The 21925-nt window shown below is 37.0% G+C and overlaps 1 protein-coding gene across 3 annotated transcripts in view; it reads left to right on the top strand.

Annotated features, from left to right (window-relative positions):
• RYR2 (ryanodine receptor 2) overlaps positions 1-21925 on the top strand; it is a 378658-nt gene that overhangs the window by 118705 nt on the left and 238028 nt on the right. For all 3 annotated transcript variants that reach the window (XM_066315680.1, XM_066315679.1, XM_066315678.1), the window contains exon 4: positions 12882-12902. In XM_066315680.1, coding sequence (XP_066171777.1) covers positions 12882-12902 — 21 coding nt within the window. The remainder of the gene's footprint in view (positions 1-12881; positions 12903-21925) is intronic.

The raw sequence follows: 21925 nt of genomic DNA, 5'->3' as shown, positions 1-21925 counted from the left end.
CTTTCTGTCTGGTACTTTTGGGTGTTCTCCTAACCCATCTGAAGAAGAACACTGGTCGTGGAAGGAAAAATCTGATTGTGGAATGATGTTCTTGGAGTGCTCAGGCACTGTTACTTAGGGAGAACTGTAGCAAATTCAATTCTGCCATTGAAGCAGAATGGAAGAATGAGGATTAAAACAAGTATTTGTTCACATTCCATGTGGTCCTAGATAACAAACTGAGAATAGTTGGACAAAAAGTAGCTGATGGAATATAAGCAATGTAGAAGTTACTGAAACTGGCAGTTTTATGTATTGAGCTGCCATGAGGACAGCTGAGAAATACTGGAAGAGAGATTAGAATGAGGAACTCAAGGTATATTGTGTGGCTTTTTACCTTGGATGAAAAAAGAAGGGGATTGGTTGTTTTTTATGCTTTTTACCTGTAAATTCTATAGGTATTACCCCTGTTCCATCTTATAAGCTATAGCTTGTTAAAATAAAGTGTGGCAACATACTGATGTTTTTCAGTTAGGTCCTGGAAGAGCTTGGGTTTTGGTTTTTTTTAATAGAATTTAAGCACAGCAAAATTGAAAATTGTGCAGTTAAATTTGCTTCCAGAACCAAATCCTTTTTTTTTTTTTTTTTTTTAATCAGCACTTGGAATTGATGTACTAAAGGCTATTTATGCAAAATGATGAAAAGATAAACCCCACCAAATCCTCACATTCAGATGCTGTTCTAGGATCTTGGGGGAATCTCAGTTTTGCAGTTCAATCCTATGTAAAGCTGAAATAGTCTCCTAAACCACTCATTTTCTTAATGCTACCAGATGTCTTGATAAAGCTAGTGACACACTGAGTTTTTAAACCAGGCCAGTGTAGATAAGCACTTGGAATCAGTAAGCTAAGTGAAGATTGCTACTTGCATTTTTTACTGATTTTGTTTGTCTTCATACCTCAAGACTGATTTATGCATGGGGTGATGACTGTAGCTGATAGAAGCTACACATAAAATAATGTTAGAAATTGGATCCTAGGCATCTCAGGCTACCCTCTCTGCTTTGTGTATTACATTGATTTTAGTAGATTCATTTAATCTACTGATATGTCATCTGGGGTATTGTAAAAATTGAATTAATATTTCTTAGGTTAGCTTTATGGTAGTAAATATCATAAAATGGATAGCATTTAATTGTTTTGTCTCTAGAAGGATGTTTTTATCAATTTTTAGTACAATAGTTGCACAAGAAGATAGGAAGTGACCATCTTCATGTTGCATGACGTAGATATGATGCTGAAAAAGTTATGGACATGTGAAAGGCTGCATGATAGAACAGTGACATTTTTCTGTTTTCCTTAAATTTGTTATCTTTTTTTGTAAAAGTTAGCATGATTTTTTTAGAAAACAAAACCCTTATACTTTAGCTTAGTCAAACATGTTTTGTGATACTAAGTTGTTCATGATTATATATGATTCTTGACTGCTACAATTCTACTGCTATTGATTGTGTAAAGTGTGATTCTACATTTATCTTTCAGCTGAGGCATGGCCTGGATAAAGTGTTACTCAGACATTGTATTCTCTTCTTCTGCAACATGCACAGCTGTAAGATGAATTATTTGCAAAGCCCAAGACCTTTAATTAAATAAAACATAATTTTCCTTTTATCTAGTATATTGAGATTAGAAGTAATAATTATTCAATATTTTTAAACACACTTATACTTAATAAATGTCTCATAATATATATGAAAATTCTTCATATCTTCATTTGTATTCTAATAGCTTCTTATAGGGATAGCTTCCTAAAATATTTAGCTAGGTTGGTTCAAAACTTAAAGAAAGAAAGAAACTTTTTTTCCAACTAAGTGACTTATAATAGTAAATTTAAAGAATATTTTGGTGAGTGGTGTAAAATGGATCAATGAAGGAAATGCACAGGAATGCTACAGAGGCTGGCAGTGTGGAAAATGTTAAGTGTGTCTGCAGTACTGTGTAGCAAGAGACTGGTCTCCTATCAGACAGCTCCGTAGGATCTCAGCAGCTGGAGCTGGAAGGTTACACATGAGCTTCTCCCTCTTGAAATGTGCTCAGTGTGCTCAATCTCCAAGAGTTACCAATACCTTCTGTGGTAATTAACGGAAACAACAAACAGCCTTAATCCTTAAATTCAGTCAATATTTTTGTAATGCATGTTTGTTCCTAACTCTCCTTATCCTGTAGGGTTCAGCACCTTGGGGTGCTTTTGATTCTAATGATGCTCTATGTGCATCATAGACTTCCATATTGTTTAAGTTTAGATGTGAATGGTCCTCCCCAAAGGGGTAACACTTGAACAACACCAGCAAGGGTAGCATTAAAAGAAGAGATAGAACTGGTGTCGTGAGACTGAGCAGGGCTGAACAGACTGGATTCCTGTCTTGAACGGGAAAAAAGAAGGAATTGAGTTTGGAGGGAGTGGGTTAATCTCTGTATTGCCCCTGTAGTGTGTGTGTCAGAGTTGCTGATAAACATGCATGACTTGGTGGCTGTCAATGAACTCTGTTGCTGAGCAGGTCTGGATAGGGACATTATGCATGAAGATTCATCTCCATGTATGTATGTAATTGCATGTCCCCAGGGCAATAGGAATTTTGAATCCATGGTAGCTACAACACTGAGTAAATCTATGATATCTTAGCAAAAATGCTAGGTTTAGTGAGAGCAGGTTTATTTCACCTCTCTCTGGAGCAACCATTCATCTGTGGAGAATTTATTTCTTTTGATGCCCAGCTGTTCCTTGGTGGCTGTGGTAATATTGACTCACCAAGAAGGTTTCTAGTTTTGTAATGTTTTGCTGGATGGTCATCAAATGGTTTGTTTCAATTATTATAATGAAACAAGAGCCTTCCAAGCAGGTGAGTGTATTGGTCTTGTATTTAAGCGCTACTGTAGTTTGAGAGCTACACTATTTCAGGTTTAAAACATACCTAGGTTTTGATTCTCTCTTATCATTGAGAATTACTTTTTAAAATTACTTAGCAGGATGGTAAGAACTCTGGAGTGGGGATGGAGGGAAGGAAAGTGAAAGAAATGGAGGAGTTTAAGACCAGGGGTGCTGGGTAAGCAGAGAGAGGATTAGAATGGGGAGCAGCTCTGTAGGCAGAGGTTCCCTTGCCTCCAGGTTCCTTATTTGTAGCTGACTCTGGGACCTGAGCATAGCAGAGAAACCCCCGAATGGGCAGTAAACCCCTGCTCTTCACAGGAACACTAACTTTTTCAGTGCTAGGATCATCCACCTATACACCATGAGCTTGCTTCAGTGTGTGTCAGGATCACTCAGCTTTTCCTAAATGTGAATTTTAGTTATTTAGTGTTTGAGTGGTCACTCTTGTGAGCAGAGCCTTGTTCCCTCAAGGTTCAGTCAGGACTGCAGGCTCTGGGACACGGAAGGGAGCTGCCCCTGCCCACAGCAGCTTGTGCAGCCAGCCTGCTGAGCTGCCTTTGTGGTGGGGAGTGGGTCCCATGCCAGCAGGATCCATTTTGGAGTGTTTGCAGGATCTCAGCAGCAGTTAAGGTTCCTGCTGTGTTTCTGCAGGTGATGTGGATTGACTTCTTCTTCAAAAACATGCCTGATAAATATACATGTATACACACACACACACACACACATGTGTAAAAAGAGGTTTAAAAAGAGGGAATATGCTCTCTATGACTCTTCTTGACCTCTTTGTATGCACCTGTCCTTCATTTTTCAAGTGAACATTGAAACCTGTGTTTTACAATACTGTCAACACGGTAAGTGAGAAGGGGAGGCATTATCCCCACATTGTTAGGTTTTTGATGTTGATCTATAAATATTTTTTTGACAAATATGATAGTTGCTGAGCTCTGAAGATTGTTCCCCCATTCTGCTGTGTTCTTCCCTTTCTGCCTAGGCTACAGTCTTTTTAGTATTTGCTAGTTTGGCAATTAATTGCCCTTTAGTCTTTTAAATACTAGTTATTCCCTCTGTGTACAAATAGATGAGGCATTGATTTCCTTTTTTATGTGATAGGGGTGAAAGCTTAAGCCTTATTTTTCTTTATGTAAATAATGTACTTCTAAGTAAGCAGAGCAAGGAAAGAAACTTGACAAGAACAAAGGGTATTCAGGCTTCTGCTAGTAAACCTGTGTTCTAATTATGTTGGCCGTTGGCATCTGCTTCAGTTTGGGGAGTCCTGTATTGTTGAATATGATTTTTGTAGTTAATGCTTTTTTCTGCAGATACTGCTGATGGAGAGGAATGGGCTTGTAATTATGGTGGTACAAGCAGCTTCCACTCCTGAAGCAGCCTTTGATAGTTGACAGTCTGTTGACAAATACGCAGAACACTCACTTTTTTGGAAAGATGTTTCTATTTTAAAAAATATTGGGATGAGTCAGAAGATAACGGTACACAAATAGCAGAGGGAAAGTGACAAATTTGGAAATCCTGTTTTTTCTTAGTGGTGGTTATTTAATATGGTAAGTTGACATAGTCTAGTGTATATGTAGGCCATTTGGCAACAAACTATTTTAGTTATCTGGGTATTCATGCATTTTGTTCTTCCTGTAAAATTCCATTTCCAGGGGGTGTTTGTTTGTCAGAATATTAGTGATTTACTGGGTATAGCTTGGCTTCTTCAAAAGAACTTGTGCATTTGCCCAAATTTTCATAATGTCAGTAACTGATTAAATCCTTTGGCTGTTCCAAGAAATTTCAGGTGGGGTTTCTTATTATCTTTCCTCAGCCATATGTCATTATTTTTCTTGTACATTATGTAGGGAAATACAAAACCTTTGTCCTAAAGAAATGGCTTGATGGAAGGAAGGAACATATTAGGAATATATTAGGCAGCCAGCATTTTCCTCTGCTGAGAAGACCACAGTTCTCTTTCTATATGCTTTCTTGGTATTACTGCAAGCAGTATGAGACTCCAGTGCTTCTTGTGACTCTCTGAGTAGTCCAAGATGCTACAAAGTATAAAATAAAACCTTTTTAGGGAACAGAGACCTTTGGTGGAAAAACACAGACTTGCTGAGTTTTAAGACTGCGCAGCCTTTTTGTGGCTCAGACGTCTGACCCCACCCAGTTTGCTGAGTTCTTTCTCAACTCATGTATGCCATTGCATGGGCTGAGAGAAGAAACAGCATATGCAAAACCTTTCTACTGAGATTTCTTCTGAAATTCCAGTAACTTTTCCAACTTTTCCCAATGAAATTCTAAACATTTTCATAGATGAAGTAAGATTTAATTGGTTTGATGTAAAAACGTAAAGAAAAACAATTCCTTGATGCAAGACTTTAAAAGCTTAAGCAAGAGAATAATGAAATAAACTGATTTTGGATCTTCATGGTTAAAATTTATCATTTTGCTTGATATTGTTTATCAGTGAAGTACAAAAATTATTTTGTTACATGCTAAAGCATTTTTCTCTCATCTTACTCTTTCTCTCTTTTTTTCACCTTAGGATCTTACTCTCAATGTCTTTTGCCAAGGCTACTCTGTAAGCTTTTGTGAATAGGATAGGATAGTGTTTAGGAGCTTTCATGTAACTTGACATGGAAAAATCTCTTGAGGATTCTAGGGCTACAAATATAGCTGTTGGTTGAAATATAGTAGAGTTGGAAGCATTTTCTAAATTCTTTCTTACATGCTTACTCTGCTTGTATTTTAAGCAGTTAAGAAATTTTGGTTCACAACCATCTCCTTTTTATAGTCTAACTGTATTTCATAAAGGGAAATTTCCCATTCTTTTGCTTCCTAATTCTAGGTGGATTTTTCATTTCCATCAGTTTTTGTTTTTCTTTTGGCTTATTGGATCACTTCAAACTGAGAGCAAGACTGGGCTAATCAAGAAGTCAGATTCAGAGAACCAAATATGAGCGAACTGTACTGGAGATGAATTTGAAAAAAGCTTCTTGAAAATGGGTTTGTGAAAGTGGTTATGAAAAGGATAGATGCAAACACATAACATTCACTCATGTTTAAATGAAGACTTCAGTCTGGGAGGAAGTGCTAAGCTAAAAGTTTCATTTGTTCATCAGCTTGGTGTAACCAAATAAATAGACTACTGTTGAGTTAATTAGCTTTCTAATATAAACATGACACTGATTTTTGCCCTGATTAACAATTAAAACCAGATTTCTTTAGCATCGATATAAAGTTTTTCTTTTTTTGTTAATTTCTTTTGATTGTTTTTATTTCCTTTATTTAAAGTGTTATTTTTAGATCTGCTGCATATTTTTGCACATCTTTTGAGACTGATGGTTTCTATACATTTTTTTTTCATTCCTTTTACTAAAAGGAGATCTTAACTTTGGGGCAGGACTGATTGACTAGTGTGCTGCCTGCTTACTGACACTGATATCGGTCTTTTCTTTCCTTCCCTAGTAACATTCTAGAATGTCTGTATTTTCTTCCAAACATCACAATCTTTGCTTTGCCCTCCCTTTCCCTCCTCCCCCCCTTGCAATCCAATTAAGTTAGAGAAGCACTGAAATGGATACAGAAATAACTCATGGACAACATGAGAAAATAGCCATGGAACAAATATCTTTTGTTTAAAAGTCTCAGTAATATTGTGGTAAAGCATTGTAATTAAGGCTAGGAGTTTTTCAGACTTATGTGCTCATAAATCTGTGTCAGGCCTTATTAGGAGAATGAAAGCATTTGGTTGCACACGTGTGTGAATTCAAAGCTGAAGTGTTTCTGTAATATGAAAAAAATTTAATTTTACAACCTCTACTTCAACAGTTGACAACTTCATTTTTCAGGAAAATGCTGTCTGCAAGATACCCATCAGTTAGGCAACATTCTAGCTAAATTGCATCATGAGCTTATTAACTCCCATCTAATCATCCAGTCATGGCTGATTAATCGCTCCTCCTGGTGCCTTGTTTTATTAAAATCTATTTTCTGTGCCACTGACCAGCAAACTGCTGTCCAATTTCATGTGTGGGATAGTCTTTGCTGGGGATTAAAGTGAAGCCCTTATCCTCTGATCTGAGGGGCTAGATGAAGGAATCATCACATGCAAGTGTCTTGTATGTGTAATTATCTCTCTGTGTTTAAGGGATAGGGAAAATGTGTGTTTTCTCACACAGCTGAAAAGCTTTCCTGTGCTTCTAAGAGAAAATGGAGCCATTTTGGGGAAGGAATGTAACTGTAGCTGGTGGATTTTTGAATATTCAAATCACCTATCTCCAACTGTGGAACTCTGAATTCATTAATTACTTGGTATTAGTAAGCAGCAAGATAACACAGAGAGCTGGCAGCTTTGTCATTTTCTCAGCATGGGAGGAGGGTGAAAGTAATTTCATCTCTCATGCCAGTGGAAAGAGGTAACACCTCCCATTTCTTTTAATAAGTGTTCTGTATGTTAATGAATAAGCCAAGTTACCAAGGTACTTCCTTAAAAAAAAGTATGAAGATTGGCAGTTAAATGCACTCTTGACAATTTAAGCGCTCTGATTCACTACAGTAGTCTAGTTAATAACCTATTTGAAAGCTAACAGCAGCTGTGAATATGACAGGCTGAAAATGTTTTCAGGGTTGCCAGAAGAACCCCCACGTGTGGGAAGGAAGAGTCAGAAATGAACCAGAGGTTCCTTGATACGATAAATCAGAGCTGTTTTAATGTCCTAGTATTGACCAGAAAGTTTTTTAAATCAAACTTTCGAGAAAAAAGGCCAAGTTATACCTTCTTATTTCTAAACTTAGAGGTTTTTCATTAGTCTAAGGATTGCCTACGTGTACCAGGCATAAATGGCTGAAATAACAAAATGCGGTCATTTTCTTAGGAAATTCTTCGGATAAGCCTTTGTCAGATGGTGACGTTTTATTAAGAGGGACAGAGTTGCTATGTCCAACAATGTTAGCTTGTACTTACTGCAAGGTCTGCTGTCCCAAACTTTTGAGTTTGTGTGAGTAAACTAAGTGCTTCTTACTGCAAAGAAAGAAAGCGACAGAAAGAAGAGGAAGGAGAGGAAGAGGATGTCAGTGTTAATTGCAGTGTGGGTTTTTGCATCATGTAGATAGACATGTGCGTTTGCTAACAGTGGAAAACTTTATGAAAAGATGAGAGAGTGTAGAGTATTATTCTACTTAAAATACTGACTACTCACAGCTATTTTAGAGATGCCGTACTGTGAATAGGAACAGGAAGTAAAACAGTGGGAAAGAAAGCATGGAGCTTTTACAGAGAACCATGCACCTACCTTACCTAGCATCAGAAGTGATTGTTAGCAGGCCATGTCAAATAAGGCACAAAAAGAATACGACTTGGCTTTGATCAACTGCGCTTTGATCAACTGCAAGTACTGGAAAAGATCAAGACTAGGAGGCACAGTGTTTTTGCACTCTGCTTATCCTCAGGGTCAAGCAAGGACAGGAATAAAGTCATTATCTATTTCAAATCATGGAATTGTGATACACAAATACTTGTGGCCTGGCACATGGGCTCTTTAGTGTGTGCACTGTGTTTGGGATGAGGATGTATGGCATGAAAGTAAATATTTTTATTATCCTAGACAAGTTTCCTATTTTGTAGGTGGATAGCAGAAAGTCTTTTTCTGGTCTTACCATGACCCTTGGAGTGCTGATGTGCTCAAAGTTTTCTTTCTGGGGTGATGAACAGTAAAGTATGGTGCTGGGGGAAGAGAAGTTTGTTTCTTCTCAGTAACATTGTCTGATCTAAGTTGCACGCAGAGGAGGAGTTAAACCAAACAGACATGAAAGCACAGCTCTTGAAGACAAAAGTCTACAGTGGGCTGGAAGAGAAGGCGAATCATTAATTATCTTGTTAAATATTAAATTCAGGAAGTCAAGGTGGCTATGAAGCTAATCAAGTGCTGTAATAGAAGTAAAGAATACAATTTAATTTGGAATGTAGTTCAATTCTACTTATTCTCACCTTGCTTATTTTTGTTACAGTTTTAGACAAAGATTTTGCTATATGTTCGCAGTTTCTGCAACAGAGAAATGAAGAAAACAAAAGAGTAATTTTTAAAATAAGAGTTTTATTCAGAAAAATGAGTTTAAGTGCAAGGCAAGATATAACACTTCCTAGTGGATGTTATACATTTCTTCATTGAGATTTCAGTCATAATCCCATCTGTGGATCATGACAGTTCTCAGAGAGAAGAGAATGTGATTAGCCAGAGTCAGCTGAGATTCTCCTATACATTGTGCAATAAAATTCCATAGTGTTTTTGTGTGCTGCTTAAGAAGATGAAAAAACCCAGAATACAGAAGCCAGAATGAGGAATGGGAAGTTGTTTTCATAGCTTAAAGTAACACTTTAGTATCCACTACTCTAGTTTCAAGTGTCATAATTTTTACTCATGAATTTATGTTGAATGGTTACTTGCTAGCAGTAGGTAGTGAATTAATTCTTTTGAGTTCAAATTAGTAGCTTTCTGTAAAATGATTATTGTAGTATAAGTAGTCCACACTAACTAAATAAATTCCAGACATATTAAATCCTTTAGTCTTTTGTGAACTCTGATGTTCTCATGGCAAGATAATAATTCCTGTACTCAGAATTGTCATATGGCAATGTACTCACTAAATTTTGATATCCAGTGTTAGACAGGGTCATGTTCTTTTTTTAAAATTTTCTCAGAAAATCTTTGAGTAGCCAGGGACATGAGGGAAGAATATTTCTAAGTAGCACACTGCCTTTGAGGTGTATATGGTTTAATATGGATCCTGCATCCTCTGCTGGAGGAAATGTTGTAAATCCAGATACGCTTTGGGTAAAGAAAAAGAGAAAAATCAGTATATACCTATCTAAATATTTTATTTTTCAAAAAAAATGTGACTTAGTGGTTAGGAAAAAAATTACCTGGTTGAAGAAAAGTTATTGAATTCCAGGGATCTGGATTTTTTTTTTTTTGTAGCAAAGCAAAAATTCGTGTGCTTTATGAAAGAAATGGTTGTACTGTTCTTTTGGACTGTGCTTAACACAATGTATGATCGAAATGAAGCAGTTACTGTGAGAAGCCACAGTGAGAGGGAACTCAAGAAGTGACTGCAAGTCCCTGCCTACCATGTTCCCAAACCTTCCTGAACTTTAAACCTTCCTAGACCAGTTGAAAGATATACACCTCCTAACAGGTGAACAGCTCAGAAAAACCTGAGTTGAGTAATTTATGGTAAAAAACAGATAATTGCAAGTCCAAGGAACATTAAACACTCCAAAAAAGAGAGGTAACAAAATGTGGTCCGATAGAAGAGAATGTTAGAATTTGTCTGCTTGTTTGTGGTTTTCTCTGTTTGTTCAGTTCCTGGTGTGTATGTGGATTTTTCGTTGTTTTGTTAGGTTTTAAATTTTTTTTCACTCCTCCCATTGATAAATGAACAATGCAATGAACAATACCAACAGAAACTTTGAATTTTAGTGTTTCCTGAATTTGGATAGGTGCTGGGAAAGGGAAAGGGTTCCTTTGGCTTCTAGTCTTGAAGACAGACAGAAGGTGGAGGTGTCAGTGTGAAACAGAATCTGTATTTAGATGTGCTGTGAAGCATTTGCTTGCCTGTTTTCTGAATCATAGCTTAGATCTTAGATACATGCTAGACTAAGGTATTTCTTTCATTTCTGTTTATGTGAGCTTTACATTTATTTTCTCTGCATTAGGACAATTACTCTTGGATATGAGTAATCTTATTTATTTTTAGCTTTACCTAATCAGCATTCCTACAAATTTCCAGATGAGTAAATATAATATTCTCTCATGCTTATGCCTTTTTTCCTCCCCCAAATGGGATGCTAAATGTCTAGATCATAAGTCTTCCAGAACAGGTTCCAAAAGCAGATAAAATTCTATCTCCATACGTTGCATAAACAAGTTTTAGAACTTGTGACAAAGTGGTCTGTAAGGAAGAAAGGTCTTCTTGTGACTTGAGTCACTCAAAGAACTCTCCCACAGAGGAAACACAGGAGGAAGCACAGCAGGACTTGAGAGGGCTCTGACAAAGCTCACAGCAGAGGGCCTATAAAATACAGCTTTAATTACAAATGGAAGATTTATTGTGCTGTGTTCTGCACCACACTTTCAGAATCAGATATCTTTGGATAAATTCATAGTCTTCCCCATGTAGGTGTCAAACTGACCGGTTTGACAAGTGTGCGTGCACTGTTTAAGTGGCTGTCCTGAGAGACATTCTATTTAAACATGAATGCAGAATTCAGAATGTGCAGTGGATAAATACTTGGAAGATATTCCACACGCATCATGAAGCTAACTGGTGTCCATGAAAATAAAGTAAATGGACAATTCAGCAATTATAAGGCAATTAATTGTAAAACTGATAATTGCTGTTGAGCTTTGTGCGGGTTCTCTGATAACAGGTGAGGCTGCCTTGTTCACTTACACTTTGGGATAATGATTTCTTCTCAGAGTAAGGCAATAAAACATGCATCACCTCTTTCTAGCATTGTCACACAGACAAATTGCTTGCAGTGCTGTTTTCAGAATGTAAACAATTTAAACAAAGCAAAAGGTGTATCAAAGGCAAGGTAATAAAAGAAATACTTGTACATAAATCTAACTTGGCTATTTATTACTCCTTTTTTTTTAGGCAACGTAATTTCATTTAGATTTAAATCATTGCTTACTTTTATATCTTGCCAACATCTTACCACAAAATTTCTTACCTTGTATCTGTTTTAAAACATTTAGCTGTTTTTGAGGAGGCATTTCTGCAGCTGTGGTTGATAAAAGTCACAGTAGAGATTGCTAAAAAATAAATAGAGGCATATCAGAATTTTGTGCACTAGGAGCACTGAACAAAAACATAAAGCTGCTCTTTAATTGAAATTTATATTGAAAGTGAGAAAGTTTACTTTAAATGGAGCTATTATAACAGATGAGAACTAAATACTTTGCCTTTTATTACAGTAATTTCACAAGCAAGTTGATATCCCAATATTACTGGTTTTGAAAAATGCTCCTGCTTTACACTAAGCTATCTTAAATTATTAAACTTTTATGTGGCATCTGCTAAAAAAAGGTCAGTTATATGCCTGCAGTAAAACCACTGAAGGCATGATATTCTGAAGTGTTTTCTGTGCAAAGTCCAGAGACCTATCTGCTTTAGACATACTGCTCTTAGTGCCAACTAAGTATTTAATAGGTAGTGGTGTACTTACTGTTCTAGTTGCTGAAATGTGTTGTAGATATTCTCAATCCTTTCCGAGACTATAAGATAGTCCAAAGACTTTTTAGAGAGTGCAATTTAAAATCTGTTTCCTTATTGAGTCCTGAAACAATTTTGTTAATATAAAACCTTAAGCTTTTGGAGTTATTCTCACTTTGCACATAGAAGAAATGGATGCCATTTTTATATGCTGTTCTCTGTTCTTATGCTAGATATTCTCATATGCTGTAGGTTGTAGGGTCAGGGTTTGACAGGTACCCCTAAATTTTAACTGTAATACTGTAAGCATTCTTTAAAATGGCAGTCCATGAATAGCAGCAATAAACCTTTTCAAGTGAATGATGTTCATTAATGGCAGAGTTTTACTCAAGGGGAAATGGGGATACCATTTGGAAGATCCTGTGTTCTGCATTTTTGACTGGTTGATACTGAATGCAGTGTGGAAGTAACTCAGCATCAGTCTTCCTTTTCTGCCTGTTATCTGATTTTAGATGGGCATTTTTGACGTCTAGAATTTGAAGTGCTTTCCACAAAATAAAGATAGAAAGTGAGATATTGAAATTTTAAAGAGAAGATGCCAGGAGAATATCTTCATTACTAGAAGCTATAGAATAGAATACATTTTCTTTCGTACTAGATACGCTTCTGAAAATATGAAATGTTAACTTCAAAATAGACTTTGATATGCTATATTTAAGGAAAGAGATTTACTGATTTCTTGCTTTTTCTTTCTACAGCTAGTTGATGTGGAAAAATGGGTATGTGATTCTGTCTTTTATTCACTTGATCCCAAATGTTTCATGTTGCCACTGAGTCTAACCTGTCTGTTTTGGTACCCTGTGTGTTCATGACCCTTCAACTTGCACGGCTCAAAAAAACCACAAAAACATCTGGTCGCTCCTGAGTTGTCCTACCAAATTTCATGTTGCCAAAATGACTTTTATCTCTTTAAATTTGAAGAGAATCAGAATTATGAAGAGAATCATTTGAAGAGAATTACGGAATCATGTAATATAAATGTATTATTGCCTTTCAGTTTTGAGCCCTGCTGTCTAACGTTATAACTCCATTTTGTAACCCACCCTGTCTTTTCCAGTATAGACACTGTAATCTTAAACTGCATGACAGTAAGATAGTTCATACTGATAAAAAATGTGTGATGCTGTGTCTAGCTGCAAACATAGAAAATATATTTAGTGATGGAGAGCAACTGCTACAGAATAAAACCAATATTTCCTAGATCTTAGCAAATAAAGCACAATTCTCTGCTAAATGTGTTGTTAAAGCCTTTCCTAATGTGTCTGTGTATACCATACATATTTGTTTGGGCATCTGATATAACTCCACTCCGTGGGACATATTTATGTATGTTCTTCTTCAATGTAATCTCTAACACCAGTGTTATGTATGAGTTAGTAGTCATAAAATGTGTGTAGAATTGTTTGTTCACCTTGAAAATATTGAGGCCTCTCTGAAAGCCTGGACTATAATAGGTCTCCTTGGTTTCTTAATACATAGTATGAGCTGCACATGACCACAGACCACCTCAGATATCCTCTGAAACGTGGCCAATAACATAACTATAGCACTGGTCTCATTTTATTTCAGCCAGAAATTACAGAATTTAATCTGTGATTATTACATCTTTATAGTAAGTAGTGATTCAAGTTAGATCTTGCCTGAGACTCCTGTAGGTAAGTACATTGTTTAAATAGTGGCTTAGGCTTTTCAACACCATTTCTACTGTACTCAAAAATATCTGTGTCTTGTCACATATATATATAGGTAGATGCTTATAATATTCATTAAACAGTAGCTATAGTTAAGTATTAATTTTGCTAATTGTATCAGTATGACAGCATTATCCATTCTGTGGATCTGGTATTTATGACAACCATCAATTGCTATACAATTGATTTTAAATGTTTTTATGACATACTGATGGTCAGGTTATCTTTTAATTTTGTCCAATTTTTAATTACAATTGAGCAAGCTTGGTTATACATCTTTAGTTTCTATTGTTTTACTCCTATGAAGAATTTTGCTGTAAATAAGAAAAACAGCAATAACAAGCATGTTCAGTACTATGCGGGTACCTCTCCTCATAACTCCACAATGTATGAAATATAACATGCCAGAAGTTTATTGGTGATACTGACGTGGCTTTATTTTTTGACTGAAGTGTTCATGATGTGTTCATGGAAGTTGTAGTACTACTTGCATAAATAGAAATCAAATCTGCTTTTTCTTTAATTAATTAATTAATATATATATATATTCAGAACTTAGTGACATCAAAATCTTGCTTTGGAAAGACTGCTTCATCAAAACTTGTCCTTAAACCATTTTAAAAATAACTGGTTCCCATGAGAGCAAAGGTGAATGTGTCATTCCAAGTTACATTGGGTAAAGACTTTTCCTAATAGCCTGATTCTAGGAACAAGGCAACCTCTCTGATGAAGATGGAGTGCATACTGGCTTTACTTCATACATAAAATTATTCTCTCTCAGATGAAGCTCCAGTCTGGCCAACTTTTCACTCCCTCTGTAATTCCAGAGCATTACCAGAGGTGTTGTGTAATTCCAGAGCATTACCAGAGGTATTGTGGTGGACTGGAGGTGTAATGAATTAATGTATCAGAAAGCTGGCTGTTGTAAAGCTGCATGGTCACTGAGGCAGACACCTCACTCTAACACATGTATTTTTTTGATAAGCCATTTTCCAGTATAGAACACACAAGGTTAATGCATGTGTGCTTGGTTGTGTCTGTCTGTGGAAACCTTGAAGCCCAAGCCCAGAGAGAAGCTTAATGTCAAATTAATGAGTAAATTAGTAGCTGAACTTTGCTATAAGCAGTTTCGTGCTGTTGAAAGGAGATGCTAAAGTCATTCACTTCTGAGCTTTTCTAGCCTGTAAAGTGTACTAACAAAAATATTAGAAGAAATTACTCCAGTTCCTGTGTACTTCTGTCAAATCACTATAATTCTTCTTGTGGTTTTGTTCCAAAATCATTATTCTGCTGAAGGGTTGTGCTGGCAATTGAAGCTGGGTATGAATTAAATGGCTTTAAGATACTTGTTGAACTCTTGGCTTCATGGTTTTGTCTCTGAGCAGGTGTGAGTGTGGAGGCTTGTAGCTCTGCTTCAAGCAGATCAAGAATCAAGCAAATTAGACATCTTGCCCAATGTAAAACCTAGTGGAAGTAAGGCATCCTGGTTCTCATTTCATATCTGAAAATGGCTTTTCTGCTTTTTGTAAAACTACCAAGGTGGGGAACCCCCAGTATTTGATCAAAGGGATTTACTTAATTTGAACCAAAATTTAGAAGTCTCTGTGTGTACTTTCTTTACAGAGAAAATGACAGTAATGAAGTAAGATGAAACTGAATGACACATAGTAAAAGGAATCCCTTTAATCTCCCTGGCATTTTTTCTCTTTTAATGTATTTATGAAATAAAGCAAATAATCTTGAAGGGTCTGTTTCTGTGACTTAGCAATGTGCTTGCAAATTTTTGATCTCAAGGGAGGTGTTGTATACTTGCATACAACAGGGCTAATGTACTAATAAAATCACCTGAGTGTCTGCCTTGACTTTCAGGACAACTGTTTAGCTCTGCAACAGGTTTCAGTGTAAGGATAATAAATTTTCTTGGGTATCTCTGGTGATGTGATAATTCGGCCTTTTTTACACATTCGACTACATGTAGTTGGTAAATTATTTTGAAAATTTGGCATTGAGAGGCATCCAAAATTATTGTTTTCAAGAGGGATTACTCTGAAGTGCTTTTTAGCTGAAAGGAAATGAAGTGCATTGTTTCTTAAACTCAGAATGCAAGGTACAAGAATTTTCCTGTTTACCCTGGCTGATGGCAAAGCTATGCTAATTATAACATTGTAGGATTGTCTTCAATTTTTCAGACAGAGAAACCTCTTCCACTGAGGGTAATGGTAATTTTTTTTTCTCTTTCCCTCATGTGGATACTGTGTTAGCTCAGTTTTATGCCACTGGTAAAGCTAATTTTCAATATCTCTGGGGAAAAGAAACTTGCAGAGTAAGGAAATGCACTTTAGAAACTTTTCAAAAGAATTTCTTTCATTACAGAGACTTCTGAGCTGAGAAGTAGTGAATAAATTCTTGCTTTGATAGTGTGGACTGGATGAATACAACAAATGCAATTTGACTAGAGGAAACAACCTAGGGTGGTTCTAGGGGTTGGAGTGAGTAGCAAAACAAAGCTTCAGCATGGGAAATGATTCAAGTAACATGTCTTCAGTGCTATTAAAGTAATTAATTGTACATCAGTACTTTATAATCAGTATGATTTTCAAGCATTAAATGAATGATATATGGACAATTTTTTCTTATAATTTCTTGCTGTATATTTAGTTAATTTGCTTAAATATAGATTGATTTTTCCTATTACTGGGGGAAAATGTTATTTGTGCACAAATATTTAATCCTCCAATATAAAGAATTTGCTTTCAAATTTTAGATGTAACATAGACTGCAGACGTGGCTCAATGTAGGGTGTAATATGAGCAGTGTTTATTCAGTTTTATATATTGAGAATTCAGATCTAATACACACCTTGAGGGAAAATGTGAGATAATACTGTATGATCTTAAAATGACCAGTCGTATCAAAATAGAACGACTATGGAAATGCTGCTGAAATTGCACACTTACAGTGATGGTTTCAACCACATCTGTAATTCCATCCTTAGTGTATTGTATATTTTACGACATGCCATTTGCAGCCCATGTCTAATTCACATCAGCAAAAGAAACTCGTATAAACATTTTCTAAGTATGCTTTCTAATTTCAAAAGAAATCTGTGTGCGAATTGATTAAAACTTTTCTCAATCAAATAGTGGCATTTCCAAATGTATGCTAGGGTTTCTTTGGTGTTTCTCCTTCAGTCCCTATTATAGATCTGAGAATTTCAAGCTGTGTTGTATGTAGCAATAGTAATTTCTGTGAGTTACAACAAACTATCTCAGTTTACTTGTTTTCAATACTTGTTGGATAGGTTAGTGTAAAGATCTAATATTTCTGTGTAAGCAAATGGAATGCTCTAACAACTTTACAAAAGATGTAGTCAGGAGATGATCTCTAAATTAAAGGAGTTTTGGCAACTTTCATATTAAAGAATTCCAAATAAAATAGAAATAATATTTTTCTCTTTGGATCTAGCCAAAAAGCCCAAGAATTAAGGTGAAATTTTGATATATTAGAACTGTAAGTGATAAGCTGCCTGAAAGCTGTCCTAGGATCTGAGGAATATAGTGGCCTCAAGCAGCCGTAAATATTTGTATTAAAAGCATATATATCTGTTGTCAGATAAACCTTTAGTAGGTTTTAAATGTCAATTTGGTTTATTTTGAGAAGGAAGAAATAATTAGGAAGATGAATAGAATGATGGGTGTTACGTTCCTCAAATCCTTTCTACAAAGGTTTTTATTAGTTTTCCTTTTATAAGTCCTTTTCCAAGCGAATTGGATATTCCAGCTGCTGAGTGCTCAGTTTAGTTGCTCCAAGAGGTTATTTGCTTGATGCTAAGCACTCACATGAGTATTTGTCCTCAAAAGGTCAGATAGCATATGCAGCTCAGGACTTAATCCGAGGAATATGATTATCCTGTTGTCGGTTACATTCAATTACCAGTCCTACCTCTCAGGGTAACTTCTGAAAAAACTGGACAGTAGAGAAACAGCATTAAAAATTAAAGGACGCTGATTTCTTTAGGAAGTGAATGAGAAAGTGGAATTTTCAATGTATTTAGCCATCAAATTTTCATTGCTCCCAGTTGTACAGGATTTACTGTACGCACTGCTTACTTACTCCCCTCACCCAGTGGAGTGCTTTTGCCACTCATTCCTAGCCTCCACTTCAACCTCCAGTGCAGTCAGTTGTTGGCATCCCCTTGCCACTCCAGAAATATGGGAATTGAAGGTATTACAGCTGTACATTGGTGTCTACTAGAGCATTTTACTACTGTGAGTCTGATGAGCCAGACCACTGGATCCACACAGTCCGGTAAAGTCCAATTGTCTCTTTCATCCATTTTTCTGTGGCAAGGCCCCTGTAGTCCTAGTAATAGTTTTGACTACTCACTTCTTGTAAATAGCAATCAGAAATCCCATCAATCAAGAGCCTGATCAGCCCCTTTTGCTCTGGGGAACTGCCCACAGGAAACTGGACCAGCAATTTTCCTGTAAGAACTCCATTTTTGATTGTTTTTCCTTGCAACTCACATGTTTGTGCTGCTAGGAGTGAGGCAGATTTTCCAGCTTAGTTGCTCATCTCCTCCCTGTGGTCACTCAGGTCAAACCACAGAGGGGTGTGTACTCACTGTGTCCTCTCTTTTGAGCAAAGCTTATTCCTAATACTTGAGATATTGGTCCATACAGGTGGAGAGTTCGATCTCTGTGCTGCTGGACCAGTTTTTCCACAGGTGAGATGATGAAGGAAGAAAGATTTTATTCATGTTGCTGGAGTTGGCCAGCCAATTCATCCAGCTCCAGCATAGCTAATTTCCTCAGGTACTGGATACTTTTCTCCACATGCTCCGCTTGCCTAGCTGACATATAGTATCTTTTCTTGAAGGGACACCTTTCTTTCACATCTGACAGAAGTCACCTTCAGAACCTAAGGAATTTTATCCCTTTTCCAAACACTTTGTCACTGCTTCATTGCCTAGAAAGGAGTCCCAGCTGTTTTGCTTCCTTACCCTCTATTTCTGGGCTCCTGCTCCCATTTTCCCAACACAGGAGCAGCAACGTGACAGTGGTCTTACCTAGACACTAGACAGCAACTGGAATAGTTTCAAACATCTACAGTTCAGTCAGGGAAAGAGATCCAGTGGTTGGTGCCTCATTTGTGAGTTTTTGCTCTTTCTTCTCCCTTATCAGTGTCAGCCTTTCTTTCTCCTTCTGTTCTTGTGATGGCCCTGCTTTGGAGTAGTCTGCCTTGTCCACTTTTTCCTCCTGCTCCCTCTTAGAAGATGCTCTTTCATCCCTTACTAAATGACCTCACTTTTTCTTGCAGTATTTCTTTTCGTGTACTGAGAAGACTGATGTGTTGGATTTTGGTTCAGCTGCAGTGCTGGTTCCAGGGTTGGGGTAGCCACTGAGCCTGTCATTTTGCCATCAGATCCAGAGACAACCTCTGCCTCTTGAGGGTACTGAATAATGTTGAACAGGGCTCAGTAGGCCTGAGTCAGGCCCAAACATGTGATTTTTTGCTTTCTGGAACTGCCAGGATGACAGAACACTTTTTCAAAATGTTTTACCGGTTTTTGCACTTGTTCAGAAGTGTAATTTCAAAATGTTGGAGGTGACCCCTGTCCTAGGCACTTGTCTGTTCTATCCCACACACTCTGCCACTCATCACTATCCAGCCCCAGCACAGATCTGTGGGTGGTATTTTTAGACAGTTGTTTAACCATAAACAAGACCTGAAACATGTTCAGGAGCCCTAGCAATAGGAACATGCTGGTTTGAACATCCTGAGTATATTCAGAATTCTCAAGCACTGTTTTAATTAGTCTGGAGAAGGGGAAGATGGAGGAAGGTTCCTCCCTCATAAACTGGCTCTCTTTGAAGTAAAGAAAAAAGGTGTAATTAATAATAGTTTCCCACAGATGGTTCCTGGAATACAGAGGTGGTGGCAATGCTGAGTACAAACTCCAGGTTAGTCTCACGACCCTCAATTTTACTGATCCTAATGCAGTGTTACAAAATACAACAAAATAATGGCCTTAATCCAGCCTCCAGAGGTGATAAACAGCACAGGAGGGAACATATTTCACAAGTAAGATGTTACATAATTCAACTTTGAGAACATGTACAACAGCTGTAAGAAAGATGGCCTTTTTATCAAGGCCTGTTGTGATAGGATGGGGGTGGTGGTTTTTTAATCTGAAAAAGGTTCATTCTATATTAGATAAAAAAGCAGTTTTTTATGATGAGACTGGTGAGACACTGGAACAGGTTGCCAAAGGAGGTGGTGGATGCCCCATCCCTGGAAACGTTGAAGGTGAGGTTGGATGAAGCTCTGAGCAACCTGTCCTAGTTGAAGATGTCTCTGCCCATTGTGAGGTTCTGGCATAGATGATCTTTAAAGGTCCCCTACAACCCAAAACATTCTATGATTTTACATTTCCATGGACTCTGAGAGCAAATAAATCAACATTGTGACCAGAGACTAATAAAATGAATTCTTATAAATGATTTTTACAGTGTGCTCTGGTCAGATCTATTGTTATTTGTGCCCCATTTTTGGCTCCAGAAAGGATTGATGGGGTTTTAATCTGCAGGCACTTAAACACCACACTGCTAGGTCACTGCCTCCCCATCCACCAATAGGATGAGGGCAAGAATTGAGAGAAGAAAGGGTAAAAATTGTGAGTTGAGATAAAGACAGCTCAATGGAACAGAAAACAAAATAATAATAATCGTAATGAAAAAAGAATTACAGTATTCAAAGCGAGTCCTGCACAATGCAATTGCTCACCACTCACCAACTGATGCCCAGCCAGTTCCTGAGCAGCAGCCCCAGGCCAGCTTTCTCCCCAGTCTGTACACAAAGCATGACTCTGTATGGTGTGGAATATCCCTTTGGCCAGTTTGGAGTGGCTGTTCTGTCTATGTCTCCTCCCAGTTTCTTGTGCCCTCCAGCCTATTTCCTGGCAGGGTGATAAAAGAACCTGAAAAGTCCTTGACTTGGTTTAAACACTACTTAGCAACAACTGGAATATATGTGTTACTGACACTGTTCTCATCCTAAATTCAAAACACAGCACTGTGCCAGCCACTAGGAAGAAAATTAACTCTGTTCCAGACAAAACCAGGACAGGAAGGTAGAATGACTTCTAGGAAATTTGAAATTATATGTGTGTTCTATCTGTTTAATTTTCATATATGCATTCTGAATTGCTAATGTTAGTCCAGAAACTCATGTGCACAATTGTCCTGAGACACAGACAGCAGGTGTTAAGGAGCAGGAAGTTCTTCCCTTGCACAGAATAAGTTGAAGAAATTTCTTGTTGCATATATGAAGTACATAATTTCTACTTTTTTTTTTTTTTTCTTCTTTCTCTCCTTTTTTTTTTTTTTTTTTTTTTTTTTACCAAGCTGAGAGTTAATGTTTTTCAAAGTAAGCATTCTCCTTTAGCTTGGAAAATGTTCTTGGAGAGCAGTATGACAGGAGTGTCCAGAACCCTCTGTTGCTGGCCATTTGCTTGCAGCTGTGGCCATTACAGGTCATGATATCTAACTTCTCAGGTTTGACCTGAACTTTCACAGGAGCATTCACTTGGCATTTGTGGGCATAACATATGTTAAAGTATTTGCCATGGAAACGTTTTTGCAACTATTGCATTTCAGAGTATGGTCTTTTTTTAGATGGATGGATGGATGGATGGATGGATGTTCAAACTTCCCTCACCCACTGCTGACTTACAGGTTTTCTCGAGGGGTCTTTTCATGGCACATTCTAGCTCTAAGAATGACGTGTAAATTATCTTAAAAATTATTAAGGAACCAAAGTAGCTCTAAAGCTCGTGATATGATCCAAATAGATGACAATTGTTTCTTTCTCATTTGCTACAGTTCAGTTAATACATCAACTGAAGAGAATGAATTGGTAAATCTGGTCTTTCAAAGAATCCAGCACAAGAAGCTGCTGTATCATTTTAATAATCAATGGAAGATATAAATTATTCACTTTAATTTGAAGGTAGTTAAAAGATTACAATCAATCATTTAAATAAATTATCA

Source organism: Sylvia atricapilla, chromosome 3 (genome assembly GCF_009819655.1).
Source record: "Sylvia atricapilla isolate bSylAtr1 chromosome 3, bSylAtr1.pri, whole genome shotgun sequence".
Classification (NCBI taxonomy): Eukaryota; Metazoa; Chordata; class Aves; order Passeriformes; family Sylviidae; genus Sylvia; species Sylvia atricapilla.
This window is presented reverse-complemented; position numbering and strand designations above follow the sequence as displayed.